We start from the raw sequence: 13,453 nt of genomic DNA on the forward strand, positions 1-13,453 counted from the left end.
TCCAGTTCTAACTGTTGCTTCCTGACCTGCATACAGGTTTCTCAAGAGGCAGGTCAGGTGGTATGGTATTCCCATCTCCTTCAGAATTTTCCACAGTTTATTATGATTCACACAATCAAAGACTTTGGCATAGTCAATAAAGCATAAATAGATGTTTTTCTGGAACTCTCTTGCTTTTTCGATGATCCAGCAGATGTTGGCAATTTGATCTCTGGTTCCTCTGCCTTTTCTAAAACCAACTTGAACATCTGGAAGTTCACAGTTCATGTATTGCTGAAGCCTGGCTTGGAGAATTTTGAGCATAGTCCTTTGTCATGTCCAACTCTATGCGACCCCATGGACTGCAGCATGCCAGGCTTCCCTGTCCATCACCAACTTTCGGAGCTTGCTCAAACTCATGTCCATCGAGTCCATGATACCATCCAACCATCTCATCCTCTGTTGTCTCCTTCTCCTCCTGCCTTCAATGTTTCCCAGCATCAGGGTCTTTTCCAGTGAATCAGTTCTTTGCATTAGGTGGCCACAGTATTGGAGTTTCAGCTTCAGCATCAGTCCTTCCAATGAATATTCAGGACTGATTTCCTTTAGCATGGACTGGTTGGATCTCCTTGCAGTCCAAGGGACTCTCAAGAGTCTTCTCTAGCACCACAGTTCAAAAGCATCAATTCTCTGGTGCTCAGACTTCTTTATGGTCCAGCTCTCACATCCATACATGACTACTGGAAACACCATAGCTTTGACTAGATGGACCTTTTTTGCAGAATAACATCTCTGCTTTTTAATAGGCTTGTCATAGCTTTTCTTCCAAGGAGCAAGTGTCTTTTAATCTCATGGCTGCAGTCACCAGCCGCACTGATTTTGGAGCCCAAGAAAATGAAGTTTGTCATTGTTTCCATTTTTTCCCCATCTATTTGCCATGAAGTGATGGGACCAGATGCCATGATCTTAGTTTTTTGAATGTTGAGTTTTAAGCCAACATTTTCTTATATTATCTCTTAATTACATTAGAGTCATACATAGTTACATATAATATAGTTTGTATAGTGAGAAAGGCCATACAGACAATCCGTCCAGTGTTTTTTTAACTGAGTCACAGCTGTAGGAGAGAGAACCAACTTAGGGGTCATGACCAGCATTTGTAAATGAAATGCAGTGGAGTGAAGCACATTAAGCTCTATTGCATAAAGCATTATTTCATGAAGTTTTAAAAGTTTTATATGCACATGTGTATAGTAGATCAAGATTTAAAATATATTTCTTACTTGGAGTTGTGACCATAAAAGTCTAAAATCTAATAGTGATTCTAATAACCACTACATTTTATTAACAAGGTAAGTAAGCTGACAGAGTGTGTTAGTTATGTGTTTAACTAAGACTGTGTCTTCAGGTCAGGGAAGCGTTAAAACTAGTCCCCAAATTTTCTGCCTTTGTCCAGTGCTTTCTCTGTCACTCACAGTTGCTTTAACCTACTTTTTGGAATGAAATACTTTAAAAATGGATAATGATTATTCACAATGTCTTCTAACATTAATCATCAGAGAGAAATGAAAAGTTTTAAATCTATTATAGAAAGAGAAACAGATGGCAGATTTTATAACTTTTTATATTTAGCCTTCAAGTAAAAGAATCAGTTACTATTACAATTTTAAAACATTAGCAACTAAAGATTCTACCATTTAAGAAGTTCTCTTTAAGTTTTGACCTATTTCAGGACAGTGACTTCTGATCCCTGCCAGGTGGCCTGGGTAGAGAAGGCAGAGGTTTTGCCTTCACCCACCTGCGTCTGCAGACCTCCCTTTTTTGTTGTTTATATTGAGCTTTAAGATAGAATCCTCTTTGAAAAAAGTATCCTGCTGCTTAAAGAAAATGTTTGAAAACCAATGTTCTAGAAAATAAAGGTACATCTGTATTAGCTACACCAGTGGTCAAGGTGTGTGTAGAATGTTATTCAGGTTAATATTCTGATAAGTTAACCAGTTCACACTTCAATAAAGCTGGAAAAATGAAAGAATACTTTTTTAATTTTTTAAAAAGAAATAAGTTTGTATAGAGGAGCTTTTAATGGCTTTGCATTAACTCTGTGAAAAAAATTCTTTGCATTTACGGCAAAACCTATTATTATCTGAGCCTTCCTTGGGCAGAACTACTTCTGGTTCAGTGTTTCTTTCATTTGCTCATTTCTTTGTTCAGTCATTCATCTTACAAATATTTATTTTGCAGCTGCCATGGCCACTGAAAACACAGCATGAAAATACAGGCTTGGCCTCTGCTGTCTTTGAGCTTATTGGTTTAAAGAGAAAGACCGAGATTATGCATGGGATGAGGGTTAGATGGGAACACAGGGCAGCTGGCAGTACATGTAACAAAATGACCTAGTTTCACATCTCTTCTGTACTCTTCCATCATTTTGGTGAATTCCTTCAAATTTAATTTGCAGTTCAAACACCTCTTTCTATGACATCTCTCTCAATCAAGTGCCAAGACTAAAACTTTTACAGATTTCTACAACTGACCTTAGTATTGTGTATATAACTTTTTCTCAACACCAGCTCTTTGAGGGTAGTCAGTAAGTGCCCAGTAATTGATTAATCAACTTTGAATGCAATATGCTATACAGCTGAACACACTATGCACATTTTTCCCTAGTAATTTGAAGTCTCACATAGGATAATGTAGATAGTAGTGTAGTGTTAGTAGCTCAGTCGTGTCCAACTCTTTGCGACTCCATGGGCTGTAGGCTCGCCAGGCTCCTCTGTCCATGGGATTCTCCAGGCAAGAATACTCCAGGCAAGAACCCACTCAAATGGAGTGGGTTGCCATGCCCTCCTCCAGGGGATCTATCCTGACCCAGGATTGAACCCAGGTCTCCCACATTGCAGGCAGATTCTTTACCATCTGAGCCAGCAGGGAATACTATATTGTAGATAATTCATTAAAAAAACAAAAACAAAAACTGATGTCAGTTACAGTGGCTCAGTGGTAAAGAATCCACCTGCAATGCAGTAGACTTGAGTTTGACCCCTGAGTCAGGACGATCCCCCGGAGACGGAAATGGTTGTCCATTCCAGTATTCTTGCCTGGAGAATCCCCATGTTCAGAGGAGCCTGGCGGGCTGCAGTCCATGGGGTCACAACTGAGTGACTTAGCACACAGCACATATGAAACAAAAACCTCGGATGACTTTTAACCATGCAGAGTAAAGAAATCACAAAATTTCACACACACACAAAACAACAAAAGACTTGAGTAAGGCATTGTTTTTTCACTGATCAAACCGTAGTCTCACCTTATACCAAAGTATGCTTCAGATGATCTAAAGAGTTAAATATGAAAGACAAAAAGAGAAGACCTAAATGCTAAAGTAAAACACGAGGGAATAACTAAGTTGTCTTTGGAAAAAAGTTTCTAAGATAATATACAATGGAGAAAAAATTTCAAGGTAAAGAATAATAGAATGGACTCTACAAATTTATAATTTAAGCCAAGAAACATTATATAAAAGAAACTTAGAGAATATCAATCACAATTTATGGATTATTTGTATCCCAATTTAGCAATCAAACACTAATTAGCATATTTTAAAACAATGGGTAAACATATCCCCTGACTTGATATTTGATGAAATTGTGAATTACTGATATTTTTTAAGATATATTAATTTTTAAATAAGAGTCTTTAACTTTAAGAGATACCTACTCAAATATTTGCAGATGAAGTTTTATGGTTACTGGGATTTGTTTGTAAATAATCCAGGGTGAGATAAGGAATAGATGAAACAAGATTGGGTGAAATTGGCAAGAAATTTTTTTTTTTTTACCTCTGAAAAAAGTTTGAGAATTTCTACAGCAAAAAGTTGAATTTTAAAAAGAAATATAAACAGATTTAAAACCAAGCAGAAAACTGGGGGTGATGTTTGCTACAAACAATATTTATCAATCCCACTTCTGGGCATACACACCGAGGAAACCAGATCTGAAAGAGACACGTGCACCCCAATGTTCATTGCAGCACTGTTTATAATAGCCAGGACATGGAAGCAACCTAGATGCCCATCAGCAGACGAATGGATAAGGAAGCTGTGGTACATATACCCCATGGAATATTACTCAGCCATTAAAAAGAATTCATTTGAATCAGTTCTAATGAGATGGATGAAACTGGAGCCCATTATACAGAGTGAAGTAAGCCAGAAAGATAAAGACCAATGCAGTATACTAACACATATATATGGAATTTAGAAAGATGGTAATGATAACCCTGTATTTAAAAATACAAACAAAGTTTAAAAAACTAGCACGCTGTGACACTCGGTGCCCACTGCTCCCTAGTAACCGTTGTTGCCTCCTTACCGTTAGCATCTCCTGTGTTTTCCCGGGCACATTCCTTTCAAAGTCAAGGAATAAATTTCCTAACTTCTGTGAATGTAAGTAGAAGTGCCATTTGTGATTCCCAGAAAATACCCGTAAACGATACTTCTTTCTTTTCTGTTTTATCTTTTTTTTTTTCCTGATGATTGCAATGTGCATTTTCTTTGAAAGACTAATTTGGCCCCAAAGATAAAGCCATATGCCAGAAATGGTGAAGCAGCAAGACAGCAGGAGCTTGGATCTCTGAGAGTTTAAACACACTGTCCTTTCAGTCCTGGGCAGACTACCTCAGGCTCCCCTTTACACGAGAGAGAAATTCCTTCTTGTTTGTGTCACTATTACTTGGGTTTTTTTAATCACTTGCAGCTAAACCTAATGGTGAAAACATGCCCCAGGACAGGAAAATAGGCAAATATTTTAGCATACAGTTTCTAGAAGGAAAAGTATAGTTAGGCAAAGAGCGCCTAAAGCATCAAGCCCAAAATACAAATTTTGATGTTAATTTTTACCTATCAAATTATAGAAGTCATGAATACAGTTTTTAATGCTTGCAGTATCATATAGTGGTTAAGAGAGCTGTGTAAGGAGACAGACTGCTTGGTTCAAGTTCCTGTTTTTATCATTCACTAGATGAAAACTTTATTGTAGTCACCTTGCTTCAGTTTCCTCATCTGTAAAACTAGGATAATGATACTGAATGCTTTTCAAAGTTGTGAGGATGATGAGGAAAGGCAACATGGCGCCCAGTGTTTGTGAGTGTAGCGATAGTGAGTAAATCAGGTTAAAAATAGAAGAGCTGCAATGAACATTGAGGTGGATGCATCTTTTCGAATTCAATTGGGATTGCAGGATCATATGGCAACTCTATTTTTAATTGTTTGAGGAACCTGCATCCTGTTTGCACAAATTTACATTCCCACCAACAGCAAAGGAGAGTTCCCTTTTCTCCACACTCTCGCCAGCATTTGTTATTTGTGGACTTTTTAATGATGGTATGGCACACTTCTTTATACTCAGAAGACAAAAATAGTTTTATGGGCAACCAGAAACAGCAGCAATTTAGAAGGCTGAAAGAATTTTGAGAGTTGGAAGTTTATAGTCACTATTTAAAATAACATGAAATCTTTTTCTGATTTTATTCCAGTGTTGCTAGAAAATGTGGGAGAAGAACTGGATCCAATCCTGGAACCTCTTCTACTAAAACAGACCTTTAAGCAGGGTGGAAGTACATGCATACGACTTGGAGACTCTACCATTGAATATTCACCAGACTTCCGCTTTTATATTACTACCAAGCTAAGAAATCCTCATTATCTTCCTGAAACTTCAGTAAAGGCCAGTATCTAGAATAAATATTTCTGTATCAGCTTTTGGAAGCCTGTATTTTCCTCCTGAGCCATGAGGAAAACAGGTCTTTCTAAGTAAAGTGGATTTTGTCCTTGTTTGGCATTTCCTGAAATTGCTATAATAATTTCCAAATGTTGTTCTTGTGTGTGCATGTCAGTAATAAAGGAGCCTTCAGTATGCAGTGACAAAAGACCATGATAATTTAATTTCTGCAATCAATATTATTCTTAGATTTTCACTGTTAAAAATAGATGGCACACATGCATGTTCTTTCTTCACCATAAATGATAATATGCTGATTCTTAGAATGAGGATTCAGGAACAGAGCTCCATGCTTTCTCAGAATAAGGTGGCTGCTATCTGATTTTATGTAATTACCTAAAGGAACTGTTTTTGATAACTTGTTCTTTTAAAATACTAAACATTCCTTTAAAAAGTAAAGTTAAAATTATAGTCAGTGACTAAAATGACTTGAGATGTTGAACTGTAACCAAGCTTCAGGAGCTTATTCCATTCATTATTCCCAGTTCCCAGCCGTGCCGACGCATTTGATGTTTGACAAATTTTTGTAGAATGAATGAATGAGGGAGGGAAGGATAGTTTTCATTTATAGAAGCTCAGAGGAGAGGACATTAAGAAATACTCAGATTTTGAAGGAAACATATATAGAGACAAGATTTACCCAGAGATTTTGAACACTGTTCATTATTAGAAATATTTAAATTAACATAGGCATCTCTCTATAGAGCCAGAGAAAACACTAAGATGAAATAATTTATGCCCTCAAAGGTGAAAATACATGAAAAGTGAAAAGCTCTCAAGAGGCTTACACTGTAAATAATGTCATTGTTTATGACTAGAAAGGCATAGCGGGATTCAGAGTTGGGGACACACGTTAGACTGGACATTCAGGGAAGCCCGGAAGACTGGGGAAAGGTGGAGTGACCCTTGAGCTTAGTTTTAAAAACACAATGTTAAAATATGAAAATTCTTAGCCACTGTTTTTAATTATTAAAATAAATATGTTATCGAAACACCTAAAAATTGTAAGTACTACTAGGAGAGGCAATATCTGCTAGTAGTGAAGGGCATGGTCGGGAGTTAGACTTCCTTGGTTCAAATCTCAGTCTGTCACCTACTGTTGTGTGACTTTGACCATGTTGTTTAACCTCTTTGTACCTCAGTTCCCTCATCTATAAAATGGGAATAATCAGTGTCTAGCTCATAGAGTCGGAGCAGGCAATGGCACCCGACTCCAGTACTCTTGCCTGGAAAATCCCATGGACGGAGGAGCCTAGTGGGCTGCAGTCCATGGGGTCGCTAAGAGTTGGACACGACTGAGCAACTTCCCTTTCACTTCACTTTCATGCATGGGAGAAGGAAATGGCAACCCACTCCAGTGTTCTTGCCTGGAGAATCCCAGGGACGGGGGAGCCTGGTGGGCTGCCGTCTATGGGGTCGCACAGAGTCGGACACGACTGAAGCAACTTAGCAGCAGCAGCAGCTAATAGAGTGATATGAAGACTAAATAATCTATGTAAAATGCTTATAATAAGACCCAGCAATAGTGTTATGATTGTTAACTATTAGAATTATTATTTAACTTTCAAATTTAAGTGGAAAAGAATGACTCATAAAGGAAAATAAAATCCTGAAGCTGCATTACCAAAAAGCTTTTTTAATAAATCACATGGAACATCTTCTTTTTTTTCTTTTCAGTAAAATTTATGGAAATATCACAGATAGCATAAATAATAATTTATGTATAGTAATAACTAGTTATAGTTGAAGCCATAAACCAGTGTGGATAGGGAACTATTTTATGATTCATTATTGAAATCCTTGAGATCCCTAGAGTGTCTTATTGCTTCATTATTTTTAATTGCTGGGATTGATTAAAGAGGGATTAGAAAACATAGTGAGGCAGTTACTTGCTTTCATTTACAAATTAAAATACTTCCTCTTGATCTTATTTTTAGGATCTTTTATGTACCTTTTGCTTTCAGAAGTACCCAGGGGATGATACGGTGCTGCTATAATTCATTTGAATCTAAATGAAAATAAAATTTGAAGCCATATTTGTGTGGTTTTAAATGTTTGTTAGCAAAATGACTAGATTTGCAAAATCTTGATGTCAAAAGATCTAATGTTAATGGAATATGAAGAAACCCCTCTGTGTGTCTGAGGTAAAAGCTGTCACACAGACATTCCTCTGAGCACTGTGACGCTGGTCTGGGGACTGAAACGAATGTGATCTGTGTTCTTGGCTTCTCGGCCCCACAGGGAAAATCTCTTAGAAACGTTAATGATAATTTTTCCATGGCTAAATTCTAAAGCAGTAGAGAATTGCATGACAACATTTAATCATTTTTGATTGCTCGATTTAAAGGATTGTTGCTTATTATTCCATATAAATGTATGATTATGCCTATGTAATCACACTCGGTGGCATCCTAGGCCTGCCATGGGGCAAGCTCGGGGAGAGGTTTGATCGGAGAATAGTACCGTGGACAAGGTGCCTGGTTGCGGGTGGAGGAGGACATCACCTCACAGGGGTAACAAGGAGCTGTTTTACACCTCCTGCTCCCAGGAAATAATTCTCTTACAAGGAAGGTGGGAAAACACACGTTCTCCCAACTCAGCAGTCAGGGCTGAAGCATATGCAGATGGCTTATAGTCTGTGTGTCTGATATTTCACAGTCAAGGTAGGTACATTGAAAGGCATGTGAAAGGGAGGAGTGGGAAGTGATGCTCAGGACACAGGTGCAGATCTTAATTCAAGATGTGAAGGCAGAAGACTGCACGATAGATGCCTAAAAAAGCAGGGGAACAAGGGAGGTCAAATTAAGCCAAGGTCAGGTGTTTATTGGCTTATGGATCCATTGGTGACCAGAGCTAGAAAGTTGCTATAATTTATTGCTGTGAGTATTGATGGGTATGTAGAGGCAGGAATGAGAGCAGATTGTAGAGGACTAAGGAATGAAGTGAGGCATAGACAAAAGAATATACAAATGACATTTTCAGTTATGCATTTAGTAGTTATGAAGGCACAAAGAGAGATCCTTCAAGAACTGAAAGAGATTGTGTGGATGATCTGTTTTTTTGCTTTTTAAAAAGAGAGACCTAAGCATGATTACTTTCCCACTTATGGCAAAGACTCAGGAGAGGGGTAACTTTAAGACTCAGGCAGCAGAGACCTGTGTGTAAGAGGGATTAAATGCTGATCAGATGAAGCAGGGTTAGCGGACTGCATCTTGACGGATGCTGGTGAACTGTGTATTCTTTCGTTCCTAATAGTGGCTGAGTATCAAACTGTAATGTACTGTAACACAATGTGCTATATTGTGATATGATTCATTATAGGATGTTGTGGTTACTGCTGTTGTTTAGTCACTAAGTCATGTCTGACTCTTTGTGACCCCCATGGACTGTAGCCTGCCAGACTCCTCCATCCATGGGATTTCCCAGGCAAGAACACGAGTAGGTTGCCATTTCCTCCTTCACGGGATCTTCCAGACCCAGGAATTGAGCCCTGGTCTCCTGCTTGACAGGCAGTTCTTTTCCTGTGAGCCACCTGGGAAGCCCCCAGGTTTTTCCGAAACATCGTTAGGAAAAGCCTAAACGAACTTTTTGGCAAACCTAATATGTACTCATGACGAATCATCACTGTGTTCTTTTTTCTCATAAGTCTCTGTTTGTTTCTCTTATCTCCTCTTCTTTTGGACACCACTAGGCACTTAGCAGCAGCAGGCGCCCTAAGGGCTTCCCGGGTGGCTCAGCTGGTAAAGAATCCACCCGCAATGCGGGAGACCTGGGTTCGGTCCCTGGGTTGGGAAGATCCCCTGGAGAAGGGAAAGACTACCCACTCCAGTATTCTGGCCTGGAGAATTCCATGGACTGTAGCCGGTCCAGCTAACATGTAGGTTGGCCTGCAGCCAGATTCTAATTGATTTTAGGATTAATGGGTTGTCAGAAGTTGGATGAATTTGAAATAAGAATTAATTGATCACCAAACACAGCTCTCTGCAGTATTACATTTATGAGCATGAGAAACTTTTGAAGGTAGTTCAACGTAGTTTGTCTATATCCTTAATCACGGTCTCCCCAAATTTTACTTTTCACATACACTGTACTCAGTCACTCAGTTGTGTCTGACTCTGTGCAACCCCATGGACTGTAGCCCAACAGGCTCCTCTGTCCATGGGATTTTTCAGGCAATAGTACTGGAGTGGGTTGCCATTTCCTCCTCCAGGGGATCTTCCCGACTCAGGATTTAACCCACAACTTCTGCATTGCAGGCGGATTCTTTAGTGCTGAGCCACTAGGGAAGCTCCTCACATATACTACTGTGATGTTAGAGTCAACTTTACGGTTAGGATTTAAAGCACATAAGCAGACACCTTCTCAACAGGAAGACTGATGCAGTTGTTGCATACCCTCCTTTACAGGTGACACTGTTAAACTTCATGATCACTTCTGAAGGGATGCAGGATCAGCTTTTGGGAATTGTCGTAGCACGAGAGAGGCCAGATCTTGAAGAAGAAAAGCAAGCCTTGATATTACAAGGAGCTGAAAACAAAAGGTTTTATACATTATAAAGTACAGAATCATTCTTTTTTTATTTATTTTAATTGGAGGCTAATAACTTTACAATATTGTAAGGATTTTGCCATTTATTTCAAGATCACTTAGAATCAGTTAAAGTACATATTAAAGATCTAGGTTGTTAGGTTTAATAGGTGCATTGAATGGAAAGACTTGAGTGGAAAATAAAAGGTATTACAGTCTGTATGTTAATTTAGAAAATTACATTGCAGAGTATAGTTTTTCCATACAAATTCTTAGGCGCTGAAAGGATTAGAAGGACTGCCACAAGTCAAGGCAATATATTTTCAACTCTTCTACCAAGTTTTAGCACAAAAGTTTTAGCATTCATTATGTAGCTGAGGTTACCTGTTTTTGCTGAAGCATAAGTCTGAATGAATATGTTGCATATCACTTTCTGCTTGTAATATCTATATCACAGGTAGAAAGGGTAATGTCCTATAAGTCATGAAAAATTTCAGGAAATAAATGGAGTGATACTTTCTATTTAATTGGGAGCTGAGCTACTTGATGGCAGAGTAGATGGGCTTACTCTCTCTCTCCAGTTACCACATAAACGATCATTAGAAAGGGAAGTGGAGCAGAAAGACCTGTCTTTCTGACATTTCACAAGATAAGAAATTAATTATATGGCATCACCCTTCCAGATATTTGTCACAATGTGATGTATTTCTTTAGATTACATACTCTGTTTCTTATAAAAGAATATATATGTGAAGTGATTTTTAATGATTTCTTCTTCTTCTGAGAAATTTTTTTTTATTCCAGGCAGTTAAAAGAAATAGAAGACAAGATTTTAGAAGTTCTTTCATCTTCGGAAGGCAATATATTAGAAGATGAAACTGCCATTAAGATATTATCTTCCTCCAAGGCTCTGGCTAATGAGATTTCTCAAAAGCAGGAAGTAGCCGAAGAGACAGAGAAGAAGATTGATAGCACCCGCATGGGCTATCGACCTATTGCCGTTCATTCCACCATCCTGTTTTTTTCTATTGCTGATTTAGCCAACATCGAGCCCATGTACCAATACTCATTGACCTGGTTTATTAACCTTTTCATCCTGTCTATTGAAAATTCAGAGAAGTCAGAAATTTTGTCAAAAAGGTACGTAAAAGCAATACTAATTAATACAAATAATAACTAATGCATGAAATATAGTAATTGGTGTCCTTCGCTGTTGTTTCAGCATGGTGTTCACCTTACAGCCATATAGCTAGAATGAACTTGATTAATCATTGTAACAGAAATAAATTTGAGGGTTAGACATTGAACAGATGTGTCCAAATTCAGTCTGCCAGGAAATTGTTTACAGAGATGTGGGATTATAATGTAATACTGAAAAGAAGAAGCGTTGTTTATCGTTTGCAAAATGTATTTATGATTGGAAGTATGGAAAGAGGAAGTAATATCCCTAAAAGATACAATTCTTACTTTCTGTGAGCTTGCATTCCAAAAGTTACGAATTCACATTTTAATATACACATATATAAAATTTGACAGATAACAAAGTTTTTAAAAAACAGTCTGCTGTGATTGTGATATTTGTTTTTATAAATACCTATTTTTCTGTTGGCTATTGCAATAAGTAATGGATTAGCCTAAAGAATAAAAATTTCATTTTTTTTTGTTGTCAGTGAGATAAATTTTAGCTCGGTATTAAAACATGTTTTTAATAGATCTAACATTAAATTATTTCTTGAAAAGATAATAATTACAGTCTTTGCCCTTTATAACTTTATTGATCAACACAGATCTAGATACTTCAGTGTTCTAACTGTTCATACTCACAAAGGAAACTCAATTTACTAATATCATTCACATTTAACAATTACCTTTTAGAAGTCCAAAATGCTCATCTCCTAAATCTAAAGTGAATTCTTTCATTTATCATGGTAGAATTTTGCAAAATTTTAAATATTCTTAGACTGAGTAATCTTTGGTTAATATCTTTCATTATTTTACAAGCCTGAGTATATGAGCATGTACAAGTATATGAGACTAATGAAGGTATAGCCCTGACGCTTGGCTTAGCAAACAACTTCTCAAATACCTGCCCACGAGAACGGGAAGAAAGGGAGGAAGAGGGTATCCTTAGGGAAGGAATGCACAATGGTAGAGTTTAAAAGTTTCTCTTCATATTATGAAATTTGAAAATATTTCTCTCAGTATCTGACATTTTCAAGGTGAGCAAGGATTACTGAAATACAGAAAAGAGAAATTTAAGTGACCTTTCATATTAAAGTTCCCAGCCATTTGCATTATGTTACTTAGCTTGAACAAGCATGTCTGGTTTTCACATTAGAGTCTGAGTTCCCTGAGGCAATAATTTTTTTTTATATTCCTAGAATCTAGAACTTATCACAGAGCTAATCACATAGAGTGACACAGTAAATGATGTTCTGCTTTTCATTGCAGTTTTTAATTTCTATCTTGATTAAAACAAGACTACCAGAGTGTTATCATTTTAATTAATTTAAAATCTGTTGGAGTCTAGAGAAAAAAACCTTGTTTTTTCTCTTAAAGACCTATTTTGTATATAAGTTTTATAAATTTGGACAATTTTAGACTTTAAAAATAGTTACTGGTTCCTTTACTATCTCATTATATGAAATTAGGATTTACTCACAGATATGACATCTCTTTCTTCATAACTATAATATAGCCCCTTACAATTTATAGAAAATCAAATTCTTTTACCTAGATGTAAGATTTGAATGAAGTCCAGAAAACAAAATGTGCCTTTTTAGTTTTAGTTAAAATTCTTTCATTTAGAAACAATGAAAATCATATTTATGACTACAGTGATCTTAAAAATATAATTCTGGAACCAAAGAGTAAATATTAAAAAATACATTTGAAACCTTTGAAGTTATTACTACACATACAGAAACATGCAGAAATCAGAAGCATTTGAAAAATAAAATTTTATGTGAGTACATCTGTGTAACTAACACCCAGGTCAAGACATAGGACATTATCAACGGCCCAGAAACCACTCTGTTTCCCCTTCTAGTCACTATAGTCCACATCCCCCCAGGTAATCACTGTCCTGAGTTTCAGTGCTAGAGATGAGTGTTGCCTAATTTAGAATGCTATTTAAATGGAATTGCATGGTCTTGCTCTTTTTTATCTGA

At 37.1% G+C, this 13,453-nt stretch overlaps 1 protein-coding gene across 1 annotated transcript in view; it reads left to right on the forward strand.

Moving 5' to 3' along the window:
* The window catches only part of DNAH7 (dynein axonemal heavy chain 7), a 263,405-nt gene that overhangs the window by 199,672 nt on the left and 50,280 nt on the right, over positions 1-13,453 (forward strand). Inside the window, exons 49-51 of the mRNA XM_065927706.1 lie at positions 5,512-5,702; positions 10,163-10,296; positions 11,088-11,423. Coding sequence (XP_065783778.1) covers positions 5,512-5,702; positions 10,163-10,296; positions 11,088-11,423 — 661 coding nt within the window. The remainder of the gene's footprint in view (positions 1-5,511; positions 5,703-10,162; positions 10,297-11,087; positions 11,424-13,453) is intronic.

Source organism: Muntiacus reevesi, chromosome 3 (assembly GCF_963930625.1).
Source record: "Muntiacus reevesi chromosome 3, mMunRee1.1, whole genome shotgun sequence".
Lineage (NCBI taxonomy): Eukaryota > Metazoa > Chordata > Mammalia > Artiodactyla > Cervidae > Muntiacus > Muntiacus reevesi.